Below are 27,060 nucleotides of genomic sequence, written 5' to 3'. Positions count from 1 at the left end.
CTGCACTGGGGCAGCCTCACCTCGAGTCCTGGGGCAATCTTGGGTGCCACAATGTACGAAAGATACAAAACTGTTAGAAAGTGTAAAAAGGAGAGCCACAAAGATGGTGAAGGGCCTTGAGGGGAAGCCATGTGAGGAGCAGCTGAGGCTTCTTGGTCTGTTCAGCCTGGGGAAGAGACTGAGGGGAGACCTCACTGCTGTCTGCAGCTTCTTCAAGGGGGAAGAGGAGGGGCAGGCACTGATCTTTGGTGACCAGTGACAGGACATGAAGTTATGTCAGGGGAGTTTTAGGCTGGATATCAGGAAAAGGTTCTTCACCCAGAGGGTGGCTGGGCACTGGAACAGGCTCCCCAGGAAAGTGGTCACAGCACCAATCCTGATGGAATTTAAGAAGCTTTTGGGCAATGCTCTCATGCATATGGTGTGACTCTTGGGGATGATGCTTTGCAGGGCCAGGAGTTGATCTCTATGATCCTTCTGGGTCTCTTCCAACTCAGTTTACTCTGTTATTTTGTATTTTTAAGGCTTTTTAATTTTATGGTTTTAGATGAAGAGTCATGAAAACAGAGACCATTACAAAGTATTTAGCAATTTTAAAGATGTTAGGAAACAGAATACACTGTATCCTTATTATACATGTGTTTCTCCTGCATAGAAAGAGTTCTGTTCTTGTTAACTGCTCTGATGCTTGAAGTAATTTTGTTTTGTCATCTGCTAAATATATATATATAGTCTAAATTTTTTGCTTATTGGAGGCTTCTTCTAAAATTCCTGTCCAAAACATCGCATTTCAGAAACTTAAGATCAATTCTTCCATCTATATAAAATAAATTTGGCTTCCAGTCTGTGAATTTCATGATATTTAAATACTGTAAGTTCTACAGCTGTTGCAGTCAATAGTTCTGAAAACACTTGCAGATGAAATATGTATATAGCCAGAAATACTGAAAAAAAAATTTACTCATTTATCTTTGAAGAAACTGTCATCAGTGGAAATATTTATTTTTTTAGATTAATCAAAGGACTGTGGATTTCAAGGGAACTCTTTGTCACTGCAATTTTGTGTTTCATTTTTAAGGTTAATTCAGTTCTAACTTGTAGCATGATCACTGACATTTACATGGTATGGGCCATGGGCCCTGCATGCAGAAAGTGAATTCACACAGATCAGAAATAGCTTAGAAGAAAAGTGCAAAATGTCTTTACTGTTATCAACAGTATTTTTAATCTCCCCTCCCTTCCCTTCAGTGCTGTAAAAAGTAGTTGAGCTGGATGAATGAATGATAGAGAGGATGATGCAGATTGTTGGCGTTCACCCAGTGCACATCTCAAAACTACAAAGTTTACAACACAGATCTTGTATTATTTCACTACTAGTAAAAGGTGACTGACTTTGAAGAGTGGAAGGGAATGTGTTAGAAATAATACGCAGGGTTTTCTGCTTTGCTGCAAGGGAAGCATTGATTTTTGTTTTTATGGAAATATGTTTGGTAATGTTCTTTCCGTATTAAAACTCTTATCTAAATCTTACAGGATATCGTGTTCTTTGTCCTGGCTTGTATATTTTTGCTATTTAGTGCAAGTTTTTGAGATAAAGCAAAATGATAAATTAAAAAACCAAATCACAGCTGTGTAAAGAAAATTATAGCAGACTGAAATAATTTGTATGTTAAAACATGTTCAATGAGTGTTCACTAGAGAACCTCTCTAAAAAGTGAAATGTTGCAGCAAAACCTTACAGGCTTTTCTGTGGTTTTGTATATGAAATGTTTTGTTGCCTGCTTGAAGAGTTCTCACCATTCAGATGAGTAGTACTGTGCCAATGATTTTTATCTGAAAAAAATATATTGGAGACTTTCTATCAATGTAATTCAGATCCTAGAAACATGAGCACTTTCTTAAAAGTCATTCTGTATTCAGTAAAGGAAAATTATGAGAATTCAGCCTGTTGCAGGTATTGGGAGCTTGTGCTGATAAATCAATTGGCTACTAATCAATTTCTGAAGCTTTGGAAATACTTCTTCATATGTATCTGACAGTTTTCAAACAAAAGCCACTCTGTTTCCTTCTGTACAGGTTTTTCTTTCTGATGCATGTAGAATAAATAGAGCAGGTGTGTTAGGAACTGTGATCTAATTTTGCAGGTTGGGAGCCAAGAACAAATTCTGCATGCACATATCTCCAGCTTTAATCTTTAAAAGAGCAGACTTAAAAAACAAGGAGTGCTTGAGAATAAAAATGTGACTTGCTTTACACGTACTTGTTCGTTTAGTTACTCCCAGAACAATTCTTCTCTTAGGAAACATGATTTGTTTGGTTGAAACAAGGTAAGGAGGGGAGTGAAGCAATACAGTTTTAAAGAATGGGGAGCTGATGATGGCAAGCACTGTATGGCTTGGAGACAGGAGATTAAGGAGGTAAAGTTATTAATAAAAATCTGTGGGCAGTAGAGTACAATGGAATTCTTTAAATATAGAGGATGTTCTTGAAGGGTACAAAAGCTTAGTAATGATAGAAGTCCAATACCGGGCAAGGATGATAAATTTCTGCTGTGCAGAAAAAGGCATAAATATTCAATAAATATTTTGTTCTGTATTCAGAAAGAGGCTGGATGATGCTTTTACATCTCACCACCTCCATCATTAGTGATGGGAAGAATGTATTATCACTGTACCAGCAACTATTAATGTTAAATGTTTTTAAATCTGCTGCACTGACACCTACAGATACTAAAAAAGAAAAAAAGCTTAGAAGCTGTATGAATTATTCATTTTGAGTTTTAACAAATCATGGAACAGTGGAGAAATTTTAGAAGGCTGGAGGTGAAGGGGAACTAATGTGCCCAAATTTAGAAAGTATAATAAGTGCACCTTGAAAAGGCCGATAGTAGTATGCTGTCAGTGAAGATTTAAAGGAGAATTGCATAATTAATGCTGATAAGAATGGGCAAGTCAGACCTACACTGTACTGCTGCATGGGGTTACTCCTTTCTTTAAACTGATACTAGGCTGACTGGCCTGTAGTTCCCCAGATCCTCTCTCTTGCCTTTCTTGAAGATGGCTATGTGCCATTTTCCAGTCTTTGGGAATCTCCCTCGATGCCATGACTTTTAAAAGATTGTAGAATGCATCCTTGCAGTGACACTGATCGGGTCTCTCAGCACTACTGAATGCATCCTTCTGATCCTGTGGATTTGCATCTTCATCTACGGTTGGTAATGTTGTATCAGTGCCTCAGCCTTTTCCATGGCTTCCTTCACCTTCTCTGCTAAGCATTAGGCCCACTTTTTCCTTAGCCTTTCTTTCGTGACCTTTGCCTTTCTTATCTCTCTGTGAACAGTGTCTTAAATAATTAGAACTCTACAGGCACTGAACACGACTAGCAAAGTCTGGATTTGGACATAAAGTAGGAATTAGTGCTGCTATTCAAAAAATAGATGTTTGGTTATTTAATTACCCTAAGTGAGCAGACCTTGAGTGTTAGAATTTGAAGGCTTGACATGACTTAAGCAGTGTAGGTGTCCGACAACATGGTTTTTATGGTAAATTAATGAAAAGGTACTTTGTGTGTCAAACCAAAAAAGCCTAGTTGCTTTAAAAGCTTGGTCATGCTTAATTGTTTTCCTCTTGAAGTACTAATTCAGTTTGGTCTTGCTTAGTTTGAGATTTAACTTGAATGCGTTTGGAATACAAATATCCGTAAGAACAGAAGACAAAGCTGGAGGCCCATAGAGAAAGAAGAATGTTCCCAGGGTTAGCGTAGACTGCACACCACAGCTGGTTGCTGGACAGCATCCAGGAATAATTTTGACATGTTTGTTTCACATTTTTTCTCCGTGAATATGTTTTAAGGACACTTCATTAAAAATGTCTGATAGTCTTTGAAGCTCTGTGCCTTTTAACGTTTTTTAAACAGCAAACAGGGTGGTGGATACAAAAACGAAAATTATTTTGGCAAGGACCATTTGCACAATGAGAACAACACAATCTAAGTCAGTGAAGGCAGTAAACTAGGACAGGTTAGATTTTGATTTATTCTTTTTTGTATTTTTAACTGTGTGGAAGTTTTTTTAATAAGTATGGTTCATTAGTAACGTAGTGCTGGTAGACAGTAATAGACTGCAAAAAAAAAAAAGAATAATTTAAATAAATCATAGAATATGTTGTCCTCTATATTTTCTAGGAATGGTGTACCAGTTTGAACAACAGCTGATATTTTGTGTGCTTCTTGATGCTAGTCAATAAAGCATGTCACCAAAACTAGATAAGCCTGTGGGATATTTGTCTATTTAAATTTTACTGTTTGTATTAAAAAATGTGTTTATACCAGATCGACTAGAAAATGCCCTCTGTTATGTTCTGATTGTTGTTAAAATAAATGACACATTAGTCACTTCAGCCCAGAAGTTGCTTTCTAAGTTGGATCATAGCTCTGGGAGCTCCCAACCAGGGAAGTGGGGCATTCCATGCAGGAGAATCCATCAGAGTGGTGACAGTCCTTTCCCAGAAAATGAGAGGGATGTGACCAAGCAAAGAATGCGGGCGAGTAGCTGAACATCTCTGCTGGGGTCTGGATGAGTTAGTCTGGGCACAGCAGCAACAGGGAGGGCAGATGCTGCCTTTGCTGCCTGTGCTCAGTGCTCAGCTGGGCTGTCAGCTGCCTGGCTGCAGCTCTCAGGAGGGTTCCAGGGCTGTAGTTCACATCTTCAGCTGTGGGTGTTGAACTGCCCTTAATTATGCAAGATAATTTTGGGTGCGTTGGTTGTGTGTTGGGAATTCTTTTTATCTACAAGTATAAAATTTATGCAATATTCTTTAACACTTAAGGCACCTACTGTGACAGAACTTTTATTAAAATGTGACCTTTTAACTTTTGCACTAAATTTGGAACTCTGGCTTTTATGAGGGTACTTCAGTGAGATCATATTCTAATTTATAAACTTACTGTTTGATGATTCTTCTAGTGTAGAACAGTTTATTACATGCTTGGGAGGCAGTAAAGGTGGAAGTCATATAAGATTGAAGTTGCTTATGCTAGTCATTAGATTTTTACAGGTTTTTTAGGTGTGACCTGTTAAATACATATTCCTTTCTAGTGAGTAGGATCATGTTTGGGAAACATAAGATACAACTGATAGTTGGGCAATGTTTTTAATGTTGAGTATTGTTTAAAAAAAAATCCAACTATTGTATTTACATCTCCAGTTTTAAAAGTGTATGTGTTCTTGAAGTGGATGCTCAGCTATCCAGAAAAAACCTCATCCTTAGCCCTGAAACAGCCCTGGGCTAGCAGTGTTAGAGGGCAGAATCAGTGTAGCACCAAAACAGTCGAAGCAGTTCTTGGTACAACATCTGATTTGTTACCTGGAATATTTCTTACTGCAGGGCTATCTGCAAGGACCAGCTGTGCCTCACAAAGGGTGTACACATGCTCAAATGAACTCTATTTCTTCAGTAGAACTTAGAAGTTATTTTTGAGTTCAGCTGAAGAAAATAGGCTTTTTTCTTCAATGTATGTCAGTGAATATTTGAGTGTGTAAATCAAATTAAGACCTTTTTTTGTTTGAGAGGAATTAGGCCTTAGAATTTAGTTTGCTTCAATGGTCTTAGGCAGTGTTAGTTTTTTTGGCTCTAATATAATTTTCCTGTTCTTTGTTTCTTTAACTTCTGTCTTAGAAGTTTGTGTGTTACAGGTGAGCCCTTTTGAGGGGGACTTTCAACAGAAAATCATTAGTTGGTAGGTAGTTTGAATTTTAACATCTTAGAAATATATCCCATCTTGGCCTAGGTCATTTATTGCTTGATTGGGCACAGTCATAGTGATAGTAAACTGCTTTATTTTTATTTTTAATATTAATTTTGGTTTTTTAGTTCTTGAATGCTTGTTTTTCTTGGGTCTGTGACTATGATACATTGAAGTTACAAAGCATACACTGCATTTTATAAAGTATAGAGGATATTGCTGCACAAACTCTATAAACACCACAGTGCAGCTTTCTTGACCTTTTGAGAAACTTGTAATGGAAATTGTTACGGAAACAGCTGTAGATGATGCTCTTACTTGGTACCATGGCAAAATTGAGTACTGTGCTCAGGTTTGCAGCTGTAAAATCAGAAATAATTCCATTATTTTAGTCAGAATTGTAAAAGCAATTCGCCTTGCAAACCTTGGAGTGGTTTTTTTTGCTTTTTGTTGGCTGTTGTTTTTTTTTTCTAAGTAGAACATTGACAATATACCCAGACTATATGAAAATAATGGAACCCTGTAAAAAATCCTTCCTGAATGGCACAGGAAGTTTTATTAGAGGGATGCAGATTAGTGACAACCCAAAATATATTTAAGCCAAAATAGAAAAAGTGATTGATTATTTCTTGTTTAGTCTCTACAAAATTTAAGGGCTATCTGTGATTCTGTGAAGAATTCAGCATCATAATTCAAACTTAAATCAGTCAAATTGAGCGGGTGAATGTAGCTCTTAATCCTTTAATTATTAATGGAATTTTTAGGGCTGTGTTACGTGACACATTCAAATAAATCTTTTGTATGCGTGATTATGTTTTGAGGTATTTTGAGATATAAGTATCTCCAGAATATGTTAGGACTACCAGATTAAACAAAACTTGCTCTTCTTTCAGCATTGCAGACCTGGCTGGTTCTTTCTGTAGTCTAAAATTGATAACTAACAGACTCCTAAAGCTTTCAGTGGAAGTTATAACACTACTAGTAATAGCTTATTCTTCAAATGTTAAAGTTGAGGAAGATGAAAACAACCCAAGTAAAATACAGCTAGTGGGTTTTTTGGTCTTTCCTTTAGTCCTCTAATTATTTTGGTTGGTAGCTTTGTATGTTAACCTTATTCTGCTCTTTGAAATAACCTGGTCTTCTGTAGTGTAAAAACTGGTTATTTACGAGGTAAATAAAAAGTATATATGTCAATTTATTACAGAATATCTTTATTCTCTGATGATCACTGAAGTTCTCTTTAATCCATCAGCATGGCTGATGGATTAGATATGAAATATGGGAGGCTTAGCTAATTCTGAAGTATGGTAAGAGCATTGCAACAGGAATTGATGGAACTATCTGTCCTATGTATGTAGACCAAATTTTTCTGTAATTTTCAGGCTACCCTTTGCTGTCAGTTAGTAAATACAGTTTGATTTCTGAAAGGCAGTTGTTGAGGTTTTCAAAACCCATCTGGATGAAACTGTAAGGCTGATGTTGACCCTGTTTTAAGCAGGGAAGTTGGATGGGATGACCTTGTGCAGTTCCTGCCAACCTGAATGATTTTGTGAGTAGCTGTGTACACAATCATAGATGTTTGTCTGGCTCTGTGAAGTTTCAGTGTAACTTCACTGAAATTGCTGTTTAGTGTTTGTGATATTGTTTCTCTGAAAAGAACGCTAATGTACAGCAGCAGGTACACAGTGAGAGATAAAATACGTAGTCTGCTCTTACTAGATCAAAACGACAATTAATTATGACCAAAAGTCAAGAAGTCTCACAATTCAATCAGGCATTGCAAACTGAAAACCATAATGCTGTGCTGCAATTCCACTATGAATATTACAACATATTACTAACAGAAGTGTAAGATACATAGATTGTGTCTTATGAAGCTGCATTGTTGAGAATCCCAGCAAAGCTTCTAAGCAGTTTGGACTCAAGCAATAAATTAATGCTTAATTAAGAACCAGGATAATGTGGTGGTGGGGAGGAGCAGGAGCAGAAGGAACTGTGCAGTTTGAATTTTAAAGTGAATTCTAGATTAGTCATTACCCCCAAAGAATGGTACATGTTTCTGTTTCTTGTTTTGTTTTAAATACTAAGTTAATTTGATTTTAAATTGTAAGAACTATGGACAGCATAGATTTCATGTAGTATGTTACAAAAATTAAATTTGTATTTTCCAGAACTATTGTTTCTAGCTGTCCTCAGAATCAAGAACAAAATGTATTAATTTGTATTGATTCATTATTTCACAGTTAGTTTCACACTACTAATAATCAAGACTGTATTTTAAATCAGAAGCTTTGGCCTTTTAATACAGAGTAATGGCAGAGGTGTCTAACCCAGACATGGAACTTACATGGGTCTCCAGTTTGTGGCGTTCAGAGCACTCCTACCGAGAAGGGATTTATTAAGGAAAACATAATGGCAATCTGTCTTTTTAAACTAGAAATTTGGAAAAAAACGTGTTATTTTTTGACATTCAATGAATTGTCTAATATGAGGCATAATAGTGACCATGCTATTTTTAATTTTTTTTGGAATGGCGTTGTTTCCTTGAATGGAAAATAGTTGGGTTTATTTATAGTCATAAAAACTGTTCAAGTCCACTTTATTTAATACACACACATTTCATAAAATGAAGACTCAATATTGCACCTTCTTTAGCCTTCTCTTCTCCCAGTGTCTTTTTGAGAAATTCCACTTTCATACATCTTTTTGGAGGTCTTTGAATTTGCTTCTTAGTTACAGTTGTAAAATAATAATTAGTATGCTAGTTTGTCTACAATAGTAGAAAATGTGTGGAACAGCCTCATTTCTTGCAGTGTATGTGCTAGTCTTTATTCATAAAACTTAAAAACCTTCAAGCTGATTTCAAAAGACTTATCTCCTCAAGAAAACCAATCATTTTTCATTTGCCTGCTATTTTAAGCCGAACGTTGATGTTGCCCTATGTTGTTTCATAAATAAGCTTTTATTCTCAGCAACATGTTACTGAAAGTGGCATAGAACCTGTAGTGTAGGCACAGTTCCACTCTGACAGATGGGCTGAGTGTAGGCTTGCCAGCCAACCATTCCCCACATCACCCAGCAGAGTATGAAGGGAAGCATTTTTGTCCAGGATTGCCACCGTGGCATTCAGTGCATGTAAGGCTTGAAGTTCAGGAAAGGCACTTGGACTGGTCCATCTCACAGGATGACCAAAAATTTAAAAATAGCCTGGGGTTTAGGTTCTGCTGGGTTTGTACTGTTCTGTTTCTTTTTGTGGTTCTGCTGAAGTCATCTAATGGGCTCAGCCAAAAGAATTCTGCCATGGACACACATTTCTCCGTGATGAGTTATCTAAGTATGGAAACATAAGCAGTGAGCAATTTCACACACTGTTGTTTGTGACTACATGTATATCTCTTTGGATCTAGAATAGGAAGACAAGGATCTACTGATATAGGATTAACTCCTGATGTAAAAATATGTAAAATAGAAAACATTGAATAAATCAGACATTTGAGACTGAGGATGCGAATAGTGAAATGCAGAATATTTTTGCAGGTTTTCAGAAATGCAAATCAGCTATTGCTTGGTTATTGGGGTTTAGGATTTTGGAGGGGTTTTTATTTTTTAAACAAATTGGCTTAATGCCTTGTGCTTGATTTTATAAAGTAGCCAAGCACTGCAGGCTTTTGGCAAATATAATTGCTTGAACAAATGCTTTTGTGTGTTACACTAGTCAGTCATAGTGTCTGTCATTTTTATCTTCCTCTATTTTTGCATAGCTTCAATGTTTTAATCTTCTATTTCCAGTTTAACTAGGCCTATATATATAAAAATGGATTTTGCCAACTTTCTTGGAAGCTATGCTGATTCAATACATTCTGGCTTCTTGGGGAACTTGATTTCAGTTGAAAAGTTTCTAAATTATGGGAAATAATGTTTGCATGGCACTCATTTACAAGATGGCACAGTATATGAAAGAACAGGTGTGAAAAATGAAGTGAATAAAATTGCTTTTGAAATACAAATGGGCATTTCATGGGTTTCTGTCAGGAGAATGTCTTTTCTAAACTGTACTAAGTATTTAATTTTTCTTTTTAGCTGGATGTTTTCCTTCCGAAATTAAATTACATAATATTTGACTACCACTTCTTTACATGCTTAGTTTTAAATTAAAATTCATAATTGAACTTAATACGAAATTATAAGATTTGATTTAATGCTTTCTTCCAGTACCTGAACTAATGTTCACTGCATTAGAAGGTGCAGTCATCATTGAGCAGCTTTGTTCTTTTAACAAAAGGTACCAAAAATAAATTTGGGTAGGGTCATAGTGGTCTAGTTTAATACTGTTATGATAATAAGTCCTATAATTACTTTCAGATAGTTCTTCTTTCCCAGAGGACGAGGTTTTTAGTTTTGATGTCTGCTTAAAGCATGAGGATGACAGTAAAATTAATGTCATAACCTTTACAGCCTATTTATCGCTTTCTCTGTAATATCCTAAAGGATTTTGTGTAACATCTAAGATGAATGTCTTAGTATGGACAAGCATCAAATTAGGTTAATTGGGTTCAACTGATATTCATATTCAGTGTGTCTGTAAGGACACCTGTTTCATATAAAAGACCTGTGGGTATCTTTCTGTGAAAATTGCTCTTAAATTATTATATGTATATGCTCTGTGTCCTTTGGTTGTTAAAGACTAAGTTACAGTATAGGATTTTGTTCCAGTTTGCTTGCTATTTTTGCCTCTTAGGGATAGTGAAATTTATCCTTTCATTCTCTGGTTACATAAGGAATAGTACAGGCATGATAGAGCTTATTTTATGGCATTAAGAGAGATTTTACTTTCTAATTCTGTCCAACTCAACTCTGCTTCACTTGAAATTCTTGTAATAGATTTCTTTTCATCTCTGAGTAGTCAGCAGCAGATTTCTAGAGAACTAATTTGAGTTCTGGAGTACTGTGATTTGAATGATTTAATTTAGTGTCTTATGGTAGAGTTACAAACTGAGCAAAACAAATTTTAAGATTATATAGAATTTAAAAATGTTTATCACTTTGATAAGCTCTCAGGTGGAGAAGAATTTATGATACTGCCAGATAGAAATAATCCATATCATCTCTTGTATGTGGAAAGAGCCAGTTTTGGACTCAAATATGACCAGGGAAGAGTGAAAGAACATTTATGTCTTCAGTATTCAATAAAAACATCAAGACATACTGAATTGTTAGTTGGTGAGCAGCCTAAAATTTTTTCTGGATTATAAGAGTGTAAAAGAGGTACAAAATTTAATTAGTAATTTTAGTTCTAAGTTTAGAGTTTTTTTGAACATCAGCATGTTTTTTTAATGGGAAGTAGTCATGCCAAGCCAGATTTATAGTGAAATGGAAAAAAAACCCCAGAAAACAAAAACCTGCTCAGGGCAGGCATAAGTAGTTTTGTGGATGTTATAAACTTCAAATTCTAAAAGTTTGAATCAATGCACAGTACAGAACGTTTTGATAAGGCTGTATTTTATGTTTAGGACATGCATAAAATGTGTGTAGATAATAAATACCTGTCAAACATGTTACAGACTAGCAGAAAAGTGTCAGAAACTGTCAGAGAAAGGATCAAAAAGACAGGATCACCGCTGATGTATTTGAAAACAGTGTAAAACACAGACAGAACAAGTACACAATGTTTATGGTTTGTTTTGTAAACTGTGTATGTAGTCAAAGAAAACATACATATAAGGATGGATAGAAAAATTTGAAGGAATGATACGAATTTGTCCTGATTTCAGAATCTTGAGCTCTTCAGTTTTTCCAAAAAGGGAGGTTACTTGATTAAATATCTCCAAATATAAAGTGTGGTGAAAGGTTCTTTCATGTAACAACAATAAAAAAACTATTCATGAATTGCTGAAAGAAATTATCAATGTTAATTGGAGAAATTATACTCTTTAAAAATTATTATAATTATTATTAAGAGCAGGTGATCAATGTACTTGTCTGTCAAATAAGCACTGGATTTTCTAGGTTAATACCATTATCTTACTGCAGTTAGAGTTGAATTCAAATCAGAGATGCCTCTACAAATTGTTTGGATTTATATGATCCAATTTTGTGTTGTAGGGTTAGGGTTTGTGAATATGTCTGGGAAGAACATTGGAAAAATGTCTGGAGCTTCTATTTCCACATGGTATTCTAAGAGTTGTTGATCTGTATCCTGAAGTCTGGTTTGTTGTAATTCTAAAAGTAGTTAGTACCTATAGATGGGGCACCCTCTTAATGTGATTTGATGCTCCCATACACGGGGAAAGACCATGCAAACCTAAAAAAATGTGACTTTGAAGTAATAATTTTGAGAATCTTTATTTGAACATCATTTCTCAAATGGTTTTTACAAGAATATGTGTTGCTTTAAATGCTTCAGTACGTTTTGAAGTGCTGTAAATACTAAGGGGGAAGAAAAACTTCTGACTTCGATTCTCTGAAAAGCTGTTATTGATCAATATGGCCTTAAAGAAGGATGTCTTACAACGTGGGTAACAGAGAAGTTGGAAACCCGCACTGGTTTCTAGGAGTGTCTCACCATTCTGAAATGACACTGATGTGGTCTGTTCCATTCTTGGATGTGTAGAGGGAATTTTCTGTATGTTTGCACGACCCCAAACTGCATTTGGATGAGCCAATGTGTGTTTGTGTGCTGGGTCTGACAGCTCAGGGTTTGGCTGCTTAAGTACCACGGACAGAGGCTCTTTGAGGCAGTCTGCAATCTGCTGATAGGCATCAGCAAACCTCTGCCAGGAGGTGCTGGTTATGTACCAGAGCTGCTTGGTTTGTATGGCTCAGCGCAGAAAATACAGGTGCCAAAGAACTTCACCTGTTTGCTGTGTGAGAAGTCTCCTCACAGCAGCCACACTCAATGTTCTTTTATGCTTTGATGTTGAACTTCCTGAAATGGAATTTTTTGTCTGTTTTTTACTTTACTGCTACCTACAGAACCATTTTCCTAGAACCTCACCCTTGCTTTCTTGGAGTCTATTGCATGATCGTAAAGAAATATATTCAAGGCTTATTTTGTTTGGTAATTGCATTAGTATTTGTCCTATGTATTTCTGTATTTAACCAAAACTAATCTTTGGTACTTCCTGTGCTCAGAAGATGGGTCTTGAGTGCATGTCTGGCATGTTGTTTATGTAAGATTCTCCTGGCTGTTAAATTGGTTGGGAAAGTAAGCAATCTCCACATCTGTGCAGCTGGCTTTGTTCATGGGGATGTTGTAGCTGTACATGAAAGGTATGAAAGCCTAGATCTGAGTAACCCCCCAAGAAGTTGTAGTTCCATCTGTGTCAGTCAATGGCCTTATCTGTTACCTTCCCAAAGCCTCCTGCTGTGTGAGGAGAACAAGAGCTTTATACCCTTTGTGATGTCTAACATGTTAGTGGTGGTCAGTTGAACCAAACAGTTATGCAGCCATTCCAAAAGCTAGGCCATTTTATGAAAAATAAGTCTAAGTGGATAACAAAAATTTTATATTGTCATTATATTCTGCTATGTTTCCTCTTAACTGACTGTTGAATCCCACTTCACCAGAGCTTGAACAGCACACTCAGCAGCACTGGAAAGAAGTAGCCAAGTCTTAGTTTACCGGGTGGCCATTTGATATAAAGCTGTTTTGTCAAATGTAGTGCATCAAATCTTGTTTTAAATACCAACACCACATTAAGGAGAGATGGTGGTGTAATGTTAGGTTCACAAGAGCAAGCTGGTATCTTCATTGTAGCATCCATGGAAGATTCTGTTGGTCAGACAGTTACATGGGATCTGTGCAATCTCATAGAACCACAGAATGGTTTGGGTTGGAAGGGACATTAAAGGCCACCTAATTCCAACTACCCTGCCATGGCAGGGAGTGTTCCACTAGAGCAGGTTTCTCGAAGCTGCATCCAGCATGGCCTTTAACACTTCCAGGCATGAGACATTCACAGCTTCTCTGGGAAAACCGTTCCAGTGCATCACCACCCTTACAGTAAAGAATTTCTTCCTAATATCTAATCTAAACCTCTCCTCTTTCAGTTTAATGCCACTACCCTTTGTCCTATCTGTACATGCCCTTGTAAAAAGTCCACTCCAGCTTTCCTGTAGGCTGCTTTTAGGTACTGGAGGGTGCTATAAGGTCTCCCTGGAGCCTTCTATTCTTCAGGCTGATCAGCCTCATCTCTCTTGGCCTGTCTTCGTAAAGAGGTGCTTCATCACTGTGGTCAGCTTAGGGGGCTCTCCTCTGGATCCTCCCCAACAGGTCCGCTTCGTAAAGAGGTGCTTCATCACTGTGGTCAGCATAGGGGCTCTCCTCTGGATCCTCCCCAACAGGTCCACATGTTTGAAGGGAAATGATTGCTTAACCCTGTAACCTGTCTGTGATTCTTCAGAATGCATTGTCAGGGTGGGATTCATGACTGTCCTCCTTCCTGGCTTTAAGAGAGGTGTTTAATTACAAGAAGGCTAAGTTAGTAGTACACCGTGTTGAAATATGGAGAGCACATATAAGAAACACTTGGTTTAAAACTCAGGTGGTGTTTTTGTGAGAGCTATGGACATACTGGGATCCATTCTGAAATACAAGTCTGGAAACTATTGCCATTGTCCTGTTCATTTTTTGTTAGTTTCTAAAAATTATCAGAGCTTCTAAGTATCTGTATTTCTTTCTAGGAACATTGTCGTAACTATTAAAGGGCATAATGCAGAATCCATTAACAACTTCTGCAGGTATAGTATGCTTTCTATACTTTTTTAGAAATTAGATGCTTGTGATTCAAAATGTGGAAGAAATCTCATCATTATTAATCACTGTATTTCTTGTGTCTAGTATTCTGCTGAGGTATGATTTGAAAAAGCAGACATTACTGCAGCATTTATCACTTTAAACAATTAGAATACTAAAATTGTTTTCTTCTTTAGGGCATTGCTAATTACTGTTAACACCCATAGCTGAAACTTGAAGTGCATAAATCTGCTTCTTGTTTGATTCAGCAGAATTAAGTATTCAGGTTTTACTAAATTTTTAAAAAATCCTCATATATTTGAAAATCCCTGCTATATTTGATCCCCATATTAAATGGGGTCAAATCTATCTGCAAATTATGCTACACAATTAGCAGAAACAGGAAAATAAACATTAACTTTGATTTTTTTAAATGCCTTTTAATCCAGCATTCCCATCCATATGAATATTTTTTTGTGCTTAATTCTTTCTTCTATGTGGTCTCTTCAAAAGTTGTCTTTCATTTGATTTCGTTTTCAGTAGGGTTAATATCTTGATTTTTTCCCTCCATTATTAGTAAGGGTATTTGTGTATTCCCAAGCCTCTAAATGTGTAGCTGTTAACTTCAGTTTCCTTTCCTTTTTGATCTGTCTCAATGCTAATGTTTAAATATGATTTTTTAACATGAATGACATTTTTAATGATACTTAAATGTGAGTGAACATTTGATGGATATGACATCGGCTCTAATGGACCTTTCAGAACCATTGCTGGTTGTCAGTTAAGTTTCCATTGTTAGTACTTACGTTAATTAAGAAGAGCGCTATATATTACTTAATTTGAAGCCTTGAGCTTTTACTGTCATGTAAGTTTATACTTTACCTGTGTTGTGAAGACTGAATATTTTTATGATGCTGTAATAATTCTGAGGAAGCTGTTCCAGAAGCATGTCATTCTAATTGATCTTAGTGGATGAGTTCTGTGTCCCCTGGGACTATTCTTTCACGGAAGACAGTACTTACTGTTGGGTAAAGCTGTCCACCCTGCAGTGTCCCCTACATTCCTGGGCTTGTGACTGAAGTACTTAATTCTAATACTTAAAAGTATTAATTTAATTTTTCCTTTAAGTAACAGGAATTTGACCCTGGTTATAGTCTTACGTTAAAGCCATTTCTGAATAGTAGTAGGAGAATATAGACTGTGAAGCTGTTTGCAAACTTCAGGTGAATCATTTGCTTTGAGATTTTTTTGAAGGCTTTTTCTTTTTTCCCCTAAATCAAAATCCATTCAAGTCAGTATCCTGTTACTAACTTGTACCCAGAGGGAATGGTAAACTTGGAAGTGAGCTTCCATGTTAGAATTCACAGAAGAACAGAGTAAGCTGAGTTGGAAGGGACCCAGAAGGATCATAGAGTCCAACTCTTGGCACTGCACGGCACCATCCCCAAGAGTCACACCACGTGCTGAGAGCATTGTCCAAAAGCTTCTTAAATTCCATCAGGATTGGTGCTGTGACCACTTTCCTGGGGAGCCTGTTCCAGTGCCCAGCCACCCTCTGGGTGAAGAACCTTTTCCTGATATCCAACCTAACCCTCACCTGACACACCTCCAGGCCATCCCCTCGTGCCCTGCCACTGGTCCCCAGAAAAGAGATCAGTGCCTGCCCCTCCTCTTCCCTTCACAAGACTTCACTGCGGTCTCCCCTCAGTCTCCTCCAGGCTGAACAGACCAAGAAACCTCAGCTGCTCCTCAGATGGCTTCCCCTCAAGGCCCTTCACCATCTTTGCGGCTCTCCTTTTTACACTTTCTAACAGTTTTGTATCTTTCTTACATTGTGGCACCCAAGATTGCCCCAGGACTCGAGGTGAGGCCGCCCCAGTGCAGAGCAGAGCAGGACAATCCCCTCCCTTGCCCAGCTGGTGATGCTGCGCCTGATGCACCCCAGGACACAGCTGGCCCTCCTGGATGCCAGGGCACTGCTGGCTCATGTTCAACTTGCCATCGACCAGGACCCCCAGGTCCCTTTCCATGGCACTGCTCTCCAGCCTCTCATTCCCCGGTTTCTACACCCAGGATTGCCCATCCCAGGTGCAGAACCCAGCACTGTGCCTTGTTGAACTTCATGTGGTTGGTGATGGCCCAGTCTTCTAATTTGTTGAGATCTCTCTGCAGGGCCTCCCTAGATCATGACCAGGAGCTATATCAGTGTGAAATGATGATATTCTATAAATATACTAGTCTCAGTAAGTTTTTTTGCTATGATACTTTTTTATCTTTATATCAAGTACCACTTGTTTCTTAAATGTAGCACATTGAAAATATGGAGGGTATTAGTAATTTGTGATGATTTATGTACAACTCTAGTGTTGGCACATTTCTTACAAATAAAACTTTTGAAAATAGATTATATTGGAAATGGAACCTATCCATCAGTTACATTCAGTGTGGCATATTTGTCAGTGTTTCTGTACTTTGAGTGTGCTCATTATTTTTCAGTTAAGTATGGAAGTAATGATTAGTGCAAGTTCTTTGAGTGGCAGCTAAACCCTTCACTGCTGCCATTTGTCATGTAATAGCAGGTGTTCTGTAATTTGATCCATACTCCTTCAAGACACCCAAGAAGGGTGACTATCTTTTATGTAGCAAGCAATTGTAACATCATGTTCAACTAGATGCACTTTTCTGAAAAATGAAAAGTATCTAACTTGTCAAATCTTATTTTTTCCTCAGAATTATGAAATTATCATTTCATCCATATGACAACCTATGACGTGACAACAATCATTGAAGCATTATATTCAACTATTCACACTCATGTTAAATATTTACTGTTGAGCAAGTGTTGGTATTTTTTATAATGCTTTATAATGACATACAATACCGCTGTGCCTTAGTGAACTGAAATACCATTGGCATTGTCAGATTTATAAGATGTTTTTCTTAAATGACTCTAACATGAAAGAATTGTGTATCTTATACAAATATTTTGCAAAATATAAGGTTGTCCTGGTTTATTTATCGAATAGGTTTTGTCTTTTTAAAATGTATGTTGGAAAAGGGTATCACACGCTAAAATAATAGTTTTGGTCTTTGAGCATGTTTAATTTTTTTTAGAACCATAGGTCAAGTGTGGTTCTGTACTTTTTGTATACATATTAGTATGATTATTTGGTGCTGGGAGATCTCAAACTTCCATTAGCCTTGTAAATGTGTTTCTTAGCATCAGCTCTCACTTTGCTGGGACCCCTGCTGCCTTTATATCATTAACATAAATGCAGGTGCAAATAGCATTTATGTACTTTGATAGAAAGCAGTTGGAGACATTTCACTGTGGGACACGACACTTTCAGATTGTGTACATCTGTTCAAATAATGTATCCAAGCCAGTGACATGAATGCAAGGATAAAACATCTGCCCCTGAGACCATTTGCCATACAGCAGATGCTTACATCTTTATTTATGCAGATGGTTTGTGTGATGAGCTGAGCAATGATGAAAGCGAGAAAGTTTGACAAAGATTTCAGGGTATTCCTTTGGATGGTAAAATATTTTGGTAACAGTGCTTTTTTTTTTCATATGCCTACTGAAAGAAGAACATCTAGTGTAAATCTGGTGTTTCTAGTAACATAGCCATGGATGTGCCATTTTGGGCACTGACTAGATTAACACAAGTTCAGTAAAGGATTTTTTTAAAATCTCAGGCACAGTAGTCTTACTGCAGTTATAGAGGTTGCTAAATAGTTTAGTAGAAGTAATTACTTGTAAACGGGAAGGCTCAACTGCTTTGCTTTAAGATGCTCTCAAGTTACACAAAACATTGAATTTACTGAAAAGTTTGCAGGCACAGAATGTTTTGAAATACTAAGGTAACTCGTTGTGAAGTTGTTCGGAGGTTGGGTGCGGTGCTGTACCTGATTTTTCAGGACAAGCCATGTTTAGCATTACAAAATTACTAGGCAAATCGAACAGCCTGTCTGTCGTTTGAGATTTACAGTAGGGCAGTGGCCGTGAGCCGCGGCTCTAAGCCGGGCGGGCACCTGGGGAGCGGGGGGCTGCCGGCGCGTCCTGCGGCGCCGGGGCGGCGGGACGGGCACCGACTCCCTCTGCTGGGCTCGCTGCCGGGGCTCCTTTGTCCGCAGCACCGCCACGGACACGGCAGCGTCATCAGCACCGGGCTGGGGCTGCGGCACACGCCGGGCTGAGGGTATCATCTCTGGCCTACATCCCTGGCGACTGCGTTCCTCTTTGCATCCCCTCGTTTGCTGGCACCACTGCCGGGCTTTGCTGATGCGTTATCACCTCTCAGCAGTGTATTCCATAGCTCCTTTACAGCACATCCACCACCTTCTTTTGAGAGCCAGTGCTGCCTTTAAACAGCACGGTGACTAGCATGGGCAAGCTAGCAATGTCAGTAAGCACTGCAAATAATTGTAATTGTGCACTGGGGGAGGAAAACCAATCAGATACTGTAATTTAAGTTGTTTTCCGCTGCATCCTACTGCCAGTAAGGCCTAGCTGTGTTCAAGCTCAGCAGCAAGTGATAATTTTATATGTTCTGAAAACTAATGTTTGCCTAGCCAGGACCATAGTATTTCAGAAGGTGTTTTAGTTTTCCTATGCTATACGGATCTATGTCTGTCTTTGAAAAAATACACATACCTATTTGAAGCAAGTGGTGGAGATCCTTTTATCTTTATTTTTGTTTTAATCTTTAGTGGAATTAACTACTGGTAGCAATGTTTTGCATATCTCAGCCAGAGCTGGAGGGGCTTTTTCTGAAGAAATCTGGCTCATGAAGAAAGTAAAAGGGGCACAACTAGAGCAAACAAAAACCTTAGATAGGGATTCCCCATTCAAAACTCAGACCACTTATGTAATTTTCAGTGAAATTACCTATTAACAAAATCCTCCAGCAAATACTCTCCAGCTATTCTTTAATGATTGTTCAATTATTGTTTAATGATTGTTCTGGCCCTTCCTTTGGGGAATAATAAACTTTGTGTATAGTTTATAACAGAAGACTCAAAACAGGCCAAGCCAAGACTGACAGTCTTCTGATCCTCTGGTTATGAGGGAACATACTTGAGGTTTGTACTACTGAAGTCACCATGCAGATGTTTTTAATGCCTTAAGTAAAATATAGTTGCAATATTGAGCCAAAGTGGCAAATTAATTGTTTTCTCATGCATACAGTCTTTCTTTAGAAAAAAGTGCACTGATTCTCACCAAAACAAAAGAGGTACTCTTTTGCAGGAATAAAACCTTTGCTTTTTTGTTGTGTTCTCTATTTGCACATCAGTATTTGCAAAAAAATTAGATTTTGGGAGTAAGAGGCCTAATTCCCTTACCGAAGTGAGACAGACGTGTTTTCTGTCCCAAATAGAGTTGAACTCTCAGTAAGATGTAGATATGTTTTTTGAAAGGAGAGCAAAAATCTAATCAGAAACTATTTTATGATTTATTCCTAAAATTGTTCTACTTGACCTTTTTGTGCTGCAGTTTTTGAAGAATTCTGCCTTCATTTTTTTAGCACACTTGGTCATTACTGTTTCCCATACTTAAGAGAAAATAAGTTCACTAATTACCACTTACATTAGGCATATTAAAATTTTTTCCATGTTGATTTGATCTTGATAGGCCCTTTAAAATGACTTTACATTGACTTCACAGGGGATGAATTACTGTTTAGGTCCATATATTTCCTGATGCTCACTAAAAGAAATTTCAACTGGCAATTCTCCCAGAAATTTTTGAAAATCCAATTACAGGTGTTTATCCCCAGTTTCTGAAGTACCTAATTTGTATTTGCAAATAAGGGGGTTATGAATTACTAGTTTATGACCAGTGCTTCCATCACCTCCTTTCAACTATTTTCTGAACAATTAGTTCCCCCAAGTGGCTGCATCACTGCAGCCTGGCTTTGCAAATCTTCAGGAATGGTGTCCTCTATGGAGCAGAATGACTGGGAAAAAGCAACTGATAACCACTGGACTTGCAGTGACACCAAAATAATTTCCATTCTACTCAATTGCATCCTGTCAGAGCACCAAGGTTTCTAGATAATTCCCACTTGCAGGCTGACATGGTTGGTTTCTGAAAATAGCAGAAGCACAAATAAGTTGAAACACAGTCTTTGGTGATGTATCTAACAGTGTCTCTCAAACAGAAATTCCGTAATTAAAAATTCAGTCACTGTTTTTATGGTTGCAGAGGCCAGGCACCATTTTGAGCCCTTCTTTCTTATATTGCCATAGTGAGAAAAGTCTGTGCATGATTTCTTCAGCTCTAAAGGTGGAAAAAGTTATTAGTAATTACAGATGGCTTTATGGCTAGCTTTCTTTATGCCAGCTTTCATTTCTTGATATGAAAATATTTTGATCTGCTTAAGACCTATTAATTTTGTTGACCTTAATATGAAATGAGTAACTTATAACTTGAAAGACTGTGCCTTCAGAAAAATGGAAAGCTTTTAAAGTTCACAAACACTGCATGAGAGGTGCTAAAAGAGCATGTAGATCTGCTAATAAATGTATTTTAATTCACTGCAAAAGTGTTTAAAATCTCTTATGTATATGTATTTTGACTCTTAGGAAGGATTTTGAAGACTTTCTTGCTTTATACAGTAGCACAAAAAAGGTTTTTTTTAAATAGGATGTTGTGTTAAGCCATGCATTGCCCACATTTTATATAGGAAGTTGCTTTTGAATAGTGATTTACCTCTGTGTGGCTAATACATTTCAGGTTGCAACTCAAAAAGGTTACCTCAAAGCTGTTGGCCACTTGTTATTCCCTATAGAAATAGTATTTCATATGTATTTTAAAAGTTGTTTGTGTTGGGACAATACAGAGATCTATGAAATCTAAATCTATGAGAAATCAAAAATTATGTCTTAGGTAGTACTGTTGCTACTGCTGCTAATATAGTGACTAAATTTCTCAATGTGTTAACTTGGTTTAACAAGTCTGCTTTTAGTATGGGTATTTTTTTATGTTATACTTTCCTCTGGGGACAGAGGTACTAAAATCAAGATGCTGGTAAGATTGATGGGCAGTTAAAAAATTTCTTCCTTGTATCTAGTCTGAATCTACCTTCTTTTCGTTTAAAACCTTTATGCTTTGTCCTGTTTCTGCAAGCACTGTAAAAAAGTGTCGCCATCCTTCTTTTTGGCACCCTTCAGATATTGTAAGGTCCCAATTAGGTCTTCTTGGAGTCTCCCCCAAACTAAACAACCCCTTCACTCTCTCAGCCTTTCCTCACACAAGAGGTGTTCCATCCTTCTCATCGTTTTTGTGGCCCTACTCTGGACTTGCTCCAACAGGTCCATGTCTCTGCTGGGGTCCCCAGAGCTGGACACAGAACTCCAGGTGAGATGTCACCAGAGCAGAGCAGAGCAGAAGGGCAGAATCCCTTCACTCTCCCTGCTGCCCATGGTGCTCTGGATGCAGCCCAGGACACTGTTGGCTTTCTGGGCTGCAAGTGCACATTTCCAGCTACACTCAGTTTTTCATCCACCAGTACCCCTAAGTTCTTCTTGGCAGAGCTGCTCTGAATCACTTTAGCCCCAGTCTGTATTGATACCAGGGACTGTCCTGACCCATGTGCAGGAACTCACAAAGTTCCCATGGGGCCACTTGATCTTGTCCAGGTCCCTCAGGCATCCCATCCTCCAGGTGTGTCAGATATACCTCTCAGCTTGGTTTTGACTGCAGACTTGCTGAGGGTGCAATTTTCCATCCCACTGTTTTTGTCACTGATGGAGATATAAAACAGCACTGGTCCCAGTACGGACCCAAGGGACACCACTTGTCACCCATCTCCATACAGGCATTGAGATCTTCACTATTACCTTCCAGCCAATTCCTTATCCATCCAATAGTCCATCTATAAACAGTCTGTGCCGCTCCAATTTAGAGAAAAGGGTGTTGAGGAGGATGGTGTGAAAGGCCTCTCCTATGTACACTTTCAAAAAACAGAGGAAAGCGATTTGGGAAGTTGCAAAAGTGGCGTAATCTAATTTTTTTTTTCTTAAGGTATGTTAGATCTGTATAAATTTTATCATATATCAATATATGGTTAATAGTGCAAAAAGGACATTTCAGGCAAAACCAAAAGACTGAATTAGAGAGGAAACTGAAGAACTTATCTAGATACAAACTATGCACCCATGCTCTTGGATTACTGTATGACTTACCATTGCAAGGTGACAGTTTATGCTAAAAATAGTTTTATCTTATTCCCACACTGAAAAACGCCAGTAGGAATTTTAATGTTGAACAGCCTCTTTAATGAAGTCCAATTAACGTAAAAAAAAAGTCTACCTTTGTTATTGCAATGTGCTCTTCTGCTAAGAATAGTCTTTTGGAGACCATTTAAAGAATCCAGGTAGCATTCCACTGGTCACAGAATTCCTTGAAATGCACTATAATCCTAATTCCTTAAGATAATAAACTTCTTTACAGACTGTAAAGAAAACCTTTCTAGATTATAAAATGCTTATTATACAACTAGCAAATCACATTTATGCTCAAATCAAATTTAATTACATATGGCTTTAAAGATACAGCTTTAAGCCTCTAGAATTTTAACAAATTGTTTTGGTCTTGTTTCTCGTGTGGTATACCAGAATGAATTTTCTAAGTGTATTTGCACATTTTGTATTTTACTGTTTGTGTGAATGATCTATGTTGATTTTCCAATCTTGCATTACAATAATTTGTTATATTGTTTATTTTTCTAAACTAGTTTAAATTACACAAAAGCACACTTACGTAAACATAATTATATTACTCTTTAAAAAATCAAGTACTAAAAATGTAAGAAACGTGAGATTCCTCTTTTGGCTTAAATGCTTCTCCTTTCCACATCATGTGTAATGTTGATTACCTGTCTTAAGTCTGCATTAATTCCCATATCCCACCCTGATTCTTTGGCCTGGACACTTTTCAAGTCTCATTTCTAGTCTTATCCTTTTTCTGCTTGCCCTGTGTGTTCCTGTGTTTCTCTTATACACTGTCAGCGCTGCAGTTCAGAGACGAGGAGAGGCCATTTCCTTTTTCCAACTTGGGTGCTTGGACCTAAAGCTGTAGTTCAGGGAAAATCTGGCCCAGCCTGAAGCAAGAGCACATTGTAATCATTGGAAAAGTTAGCTGCTTGAAGTATCTACTGAACACATGCCCAGAATCTCCAGCTTTGCCTAATTTGGGCAGCTTTTCACAGATCAAAGAGACATTGCTGTGTCGCATATCAAGGTCTTCACCCACTGCACAGATGTGTTCCTAGATTAATTTTTTTTTTCTTTTTTTAATGCAGGCATACTGAGAATGGCTGGTATTTTCTGTTGAAATTAATTTTAGAAGATTATCTGATGCAAATACCCAGACCAGAACATTCCACCCAGGTGGTTATTATTAGCAAAGATAGAAACAACTGCAAATTAATTGCTATAATGTATGGAGCTGGACACTCATGGTTTGTAGGCTTTGTTACTAATCTTACTTTGTACAGGTGTGTGGCAAAACTGGTTTTGAACACAGAAGTCCAGTCTGTTTTCTATAATATCTGCAGTTTATTTACATGGAATTATGGGAAGTGTAAATGAGCGCAGAATTTAGCCCCTGTATTAAAACTCCTCACTAAAGCTACTGAAACTTCATTTTTTGAAGTGATTTGTTTTGCTGCTCTTGACTGTCTGCCGTGACAGTGAAGCTAAACCATCCCATCTGTTTGCCACATTAACCAGCTTTACTCAATTATTAAGCTATCACCTTGCATTTGGCATGTAATATATTGGATTTTAAAGCGTATTTTGAGGAGAGAAAAATAGTGAAGATCAAGAAGCAGTAGTTTTCTTAATGCATTAGCTGAAAGTTAATGTTTTATGTTGCCATTTTATATTGTCTTTTTCTGGGTTTTGTTGGTTTTGGGAGTTTGGTTGTTTTGGGTTTTTTTGTCCTGGGATCTATTTTTAACTGACTGAAGTACTTTTGCAGGTGGTGTTTTTTTGCATGCTAATCCTGCAGAGAAACATTGTGTCCAACAAAGTATGCTGGGTCAGCAAAAGCAAGACACTTGTTCTGGAAAGACAGTATCCACAGGTATTTAGTGTGTATGGAGATTTGGCAAAATGAATGATTAACTATTATTGGCAGAAAAAGATCTAATGTTGTGTGTTAGAAAGTCGTGCATTTTTTTTTCCCACAGAAGAGATACTCTTCCTTTCAAAGTCAGCAAAAGACTCAGCAGTGTTAATGTGCATTGAATATTCATTACTTGTCATCTGTATTCTGTCTTTTCCTTCAAAACAAGATGATCCTTTTTTTTGGTGTTACTTTCTCTCATACGTTCATTTATACACAAATTAAAAACATACCTGCACAACTGAGGTGGACCTACAAGGATTATTTAAAAAATGAACACTGTTACTCAGTGGTTTCTGTGGGGGTTATTTTCAAAATAGACTAGATAGTGCTGAAAATTAAATTTCTTCTGATACTTTCTACAGTGTCTGAGTTCAGCAATGTTGTGTGCTTTACATAGGGAACAAACTAAAAGAAGTACAAAAATAAGGCAGATTAGGCTGGAGTAGACCTGACTTGGGAAGGCAGGGGAACCATGAAGAAGCAGCAACCCATGGAGACTCCATTTCCTCCAGAGGGCTCTTCCCAGCATGACTCTGTCAGAGAATTTAATGCATCATTGATTTTTGTATTTTTGTGTCACTGTCCACTTCTATACAATTTTAAGGTTATTTAGAAGGCAGGAAAGCTTACGCCATCCTGCAGGTTTCTGAGTGATTTGATACTTGCAGGTCCTAGCATGGTAGCCATTAATCTTTTAACTGAGACTTCTAAAGTAAAGGGGTTGAACTGCATTTGGTTTAGATTAGTGTGTAATTAGTAAAAGTGTCTACCTGTTGCCCCAACTCACACCCATCTGAAAGAGTGAGGACAACAGCAGTGAAGGATCTGCAGATTGACTTGTAGAAAGAATGTTGTCTAAAACAAAGGGCCATCCTCACAAATGCCATTGCACAGCCTCCCTTAAGTGAAACTTCCCCTTCTTAGGTGAAAGACTTCATGGGATTGCATAGGCACAAAGGCTTTTCCTCAGGTCACAGCTGACAAGTCAAAATGAGTCCTTTGAATCAGAGACAGAAATAATTTGGAGGAAACGGAATGCCCCTGAAAGATGCATGTGAGGTTTCCAAGCAGCCTTTGCACAAGGCAGGCAGCCAGAGCATATCCAAGTCCTTCAGCGTGATGAAGACGTGAATTACTATATCTCTGTCTGTGTGCAAAGGAAGTTGTTGAAACTTTTCACCAACTATAAATGGGAAACAGAATTTTGGTCACTGATGACACTTGCATGCTCTGGGTAGGGTCAGTAGAACCTCCAGTCTGTGAATTGACTGTCTGCTTTCTCCTGATCCAAGATGCTAAGTAGTCTTCCACCAGTTCTTCCAATTAGCTTTCCCAGTCTGCAAGCAAAATGTTAACAAAGTCTGAAGCACCATCAGACAGCTAGTCTGCATCTAGCCCTTCTCTATATTTAGGCACTGGCTAAGCAGCTTAACTACAGTAGCTGTGTGGGAGGGGAGGGAAATGCAGAGTTGAGTATCCTTAGCTTACCAGAAGCACTGCAGTGAATACTTCTGCACTAAAATGTCTAATGTAAACTTGTGGAAAAACAAAAAAAGAACCAAACCAAAACAAAAAAGTTGTATTGAAGGTTGGTACCAAACATAGCTTGCCTGGAAAACTTACTTATGATAAAATTACACTAGTTGGAAAAAGTGTTTGTATAAAAATCTCATCTCAAACAGTTAAATCAATTCTTAGTATTGTGTTAACTGGGTGAGAAGGATATTGATCTAAACAGACCTTGTTTCAAAGAGCATCTTGTGTTTGATTTTGCTGAAGGTCTTGGCTTCTAGAGCAACATTCTCCAGGGGAATGCTGAGAAAATATGTGGAGATACTTTCTTTATAGAAAAGTGATTTTACTGCCTAATTTTGCATTAGGCAAGTCAATGCATTTAAGAAACATATGGTTCTTCTTAGAGCTAGTGCCATACATTATTCCCACAAATATTTCCTTCTAACCTCAAATTAACCTTGTTTTTTGTGGCTACCATTTGTAGAGGTGGCATGTCCACAGCAAAACTTCCACCTTTTCCTGTTACCATTGGTTGAAGAGTGGGTGCCTTGTAACTTGGAGTAGCACAGGTAGTAGTCTGCTGAAATGCTGGCTTTCCTAAAAGTTTTATGCAAATCAATTAATGAAATTTTGAAATAAAAAAGGAGAGGAACAAGAAAAATGAAAGAGAATGGAAACAGCTTCATGTTGAATATTGTGGCAAGCCGAATAGCTGCTGATTTGGAAAATGGCAAGCATAATCTGGAGAAACAAGAACTGACTCTGTTCCCTAAAAGGGATGTACACTTATTCTGTCACTTGCTGTATTTAAGCTCTGCAGTTTGACCTGTAATTATCATTGAAGTTCAGGGCTAGTTTGATTAGTGATTACAATACACTACATAATTTTATTGTTCTTCTCAGAAGTACTTAAATTATTTATTCAAAA

General features: G+C 37.6%; 1 protein-coding gene across 5 annotated transcripts in view; it reads left to right on the top strand.

Moving 5' to 3' along the window:
• The window catches only part of ZNF438 (zinc finger protein 438), a 52,146-nt gene that overhangs the window by 16,986 nt on the left and 8,100 nt on the right, over positions 1-27,060 (top strand). For 2 of the 5 annotated variants that reach the window (XM_017741545.1, XM_017741544.1), the window contains exons 3-4: positions 14,425-14,481; positions 24,468-24,572. In XM_017741545.1, coding sequence (XP_017597034.1) covers positions 14,454-14,481; positions 24,468-24,572 — 133 coding nt within the window. In that variant the 5' untranslated portion in view covers positions 14,425-14,453. Of the gene's footprint in view, positions 1-14,418; positions 14,482-23,787; positions 23,947-24,467; positions 24,573-27,060 lie in introns of those variants that run through there. The other 3 variants (XM_017741547.1, XM_017741546.1, XM_017741548.1) reach the window with 3 other exon arrangements.

The sequence above is a fragment of the Corvus brachyrhynchos genome, unplaced genomic scaffold (assembly GCF_000691975.1).
Source record: "Corvus brachyrhynchos isolate BGI_N302 unplaced genomic scaffold, ASM69197v1 scaffold167, whole genome shotgun sequence".
Taxonomy (NCBI): domain Eukaryota; kingdom Metazoa; phylum Chordata; class Aves; order Passeriformes; family Corvidae; genus Corvus; species Corvus brachyrhynchos.
This window is presented reverse-complemented; position numbering and strand designations above follow the sequence as displayed.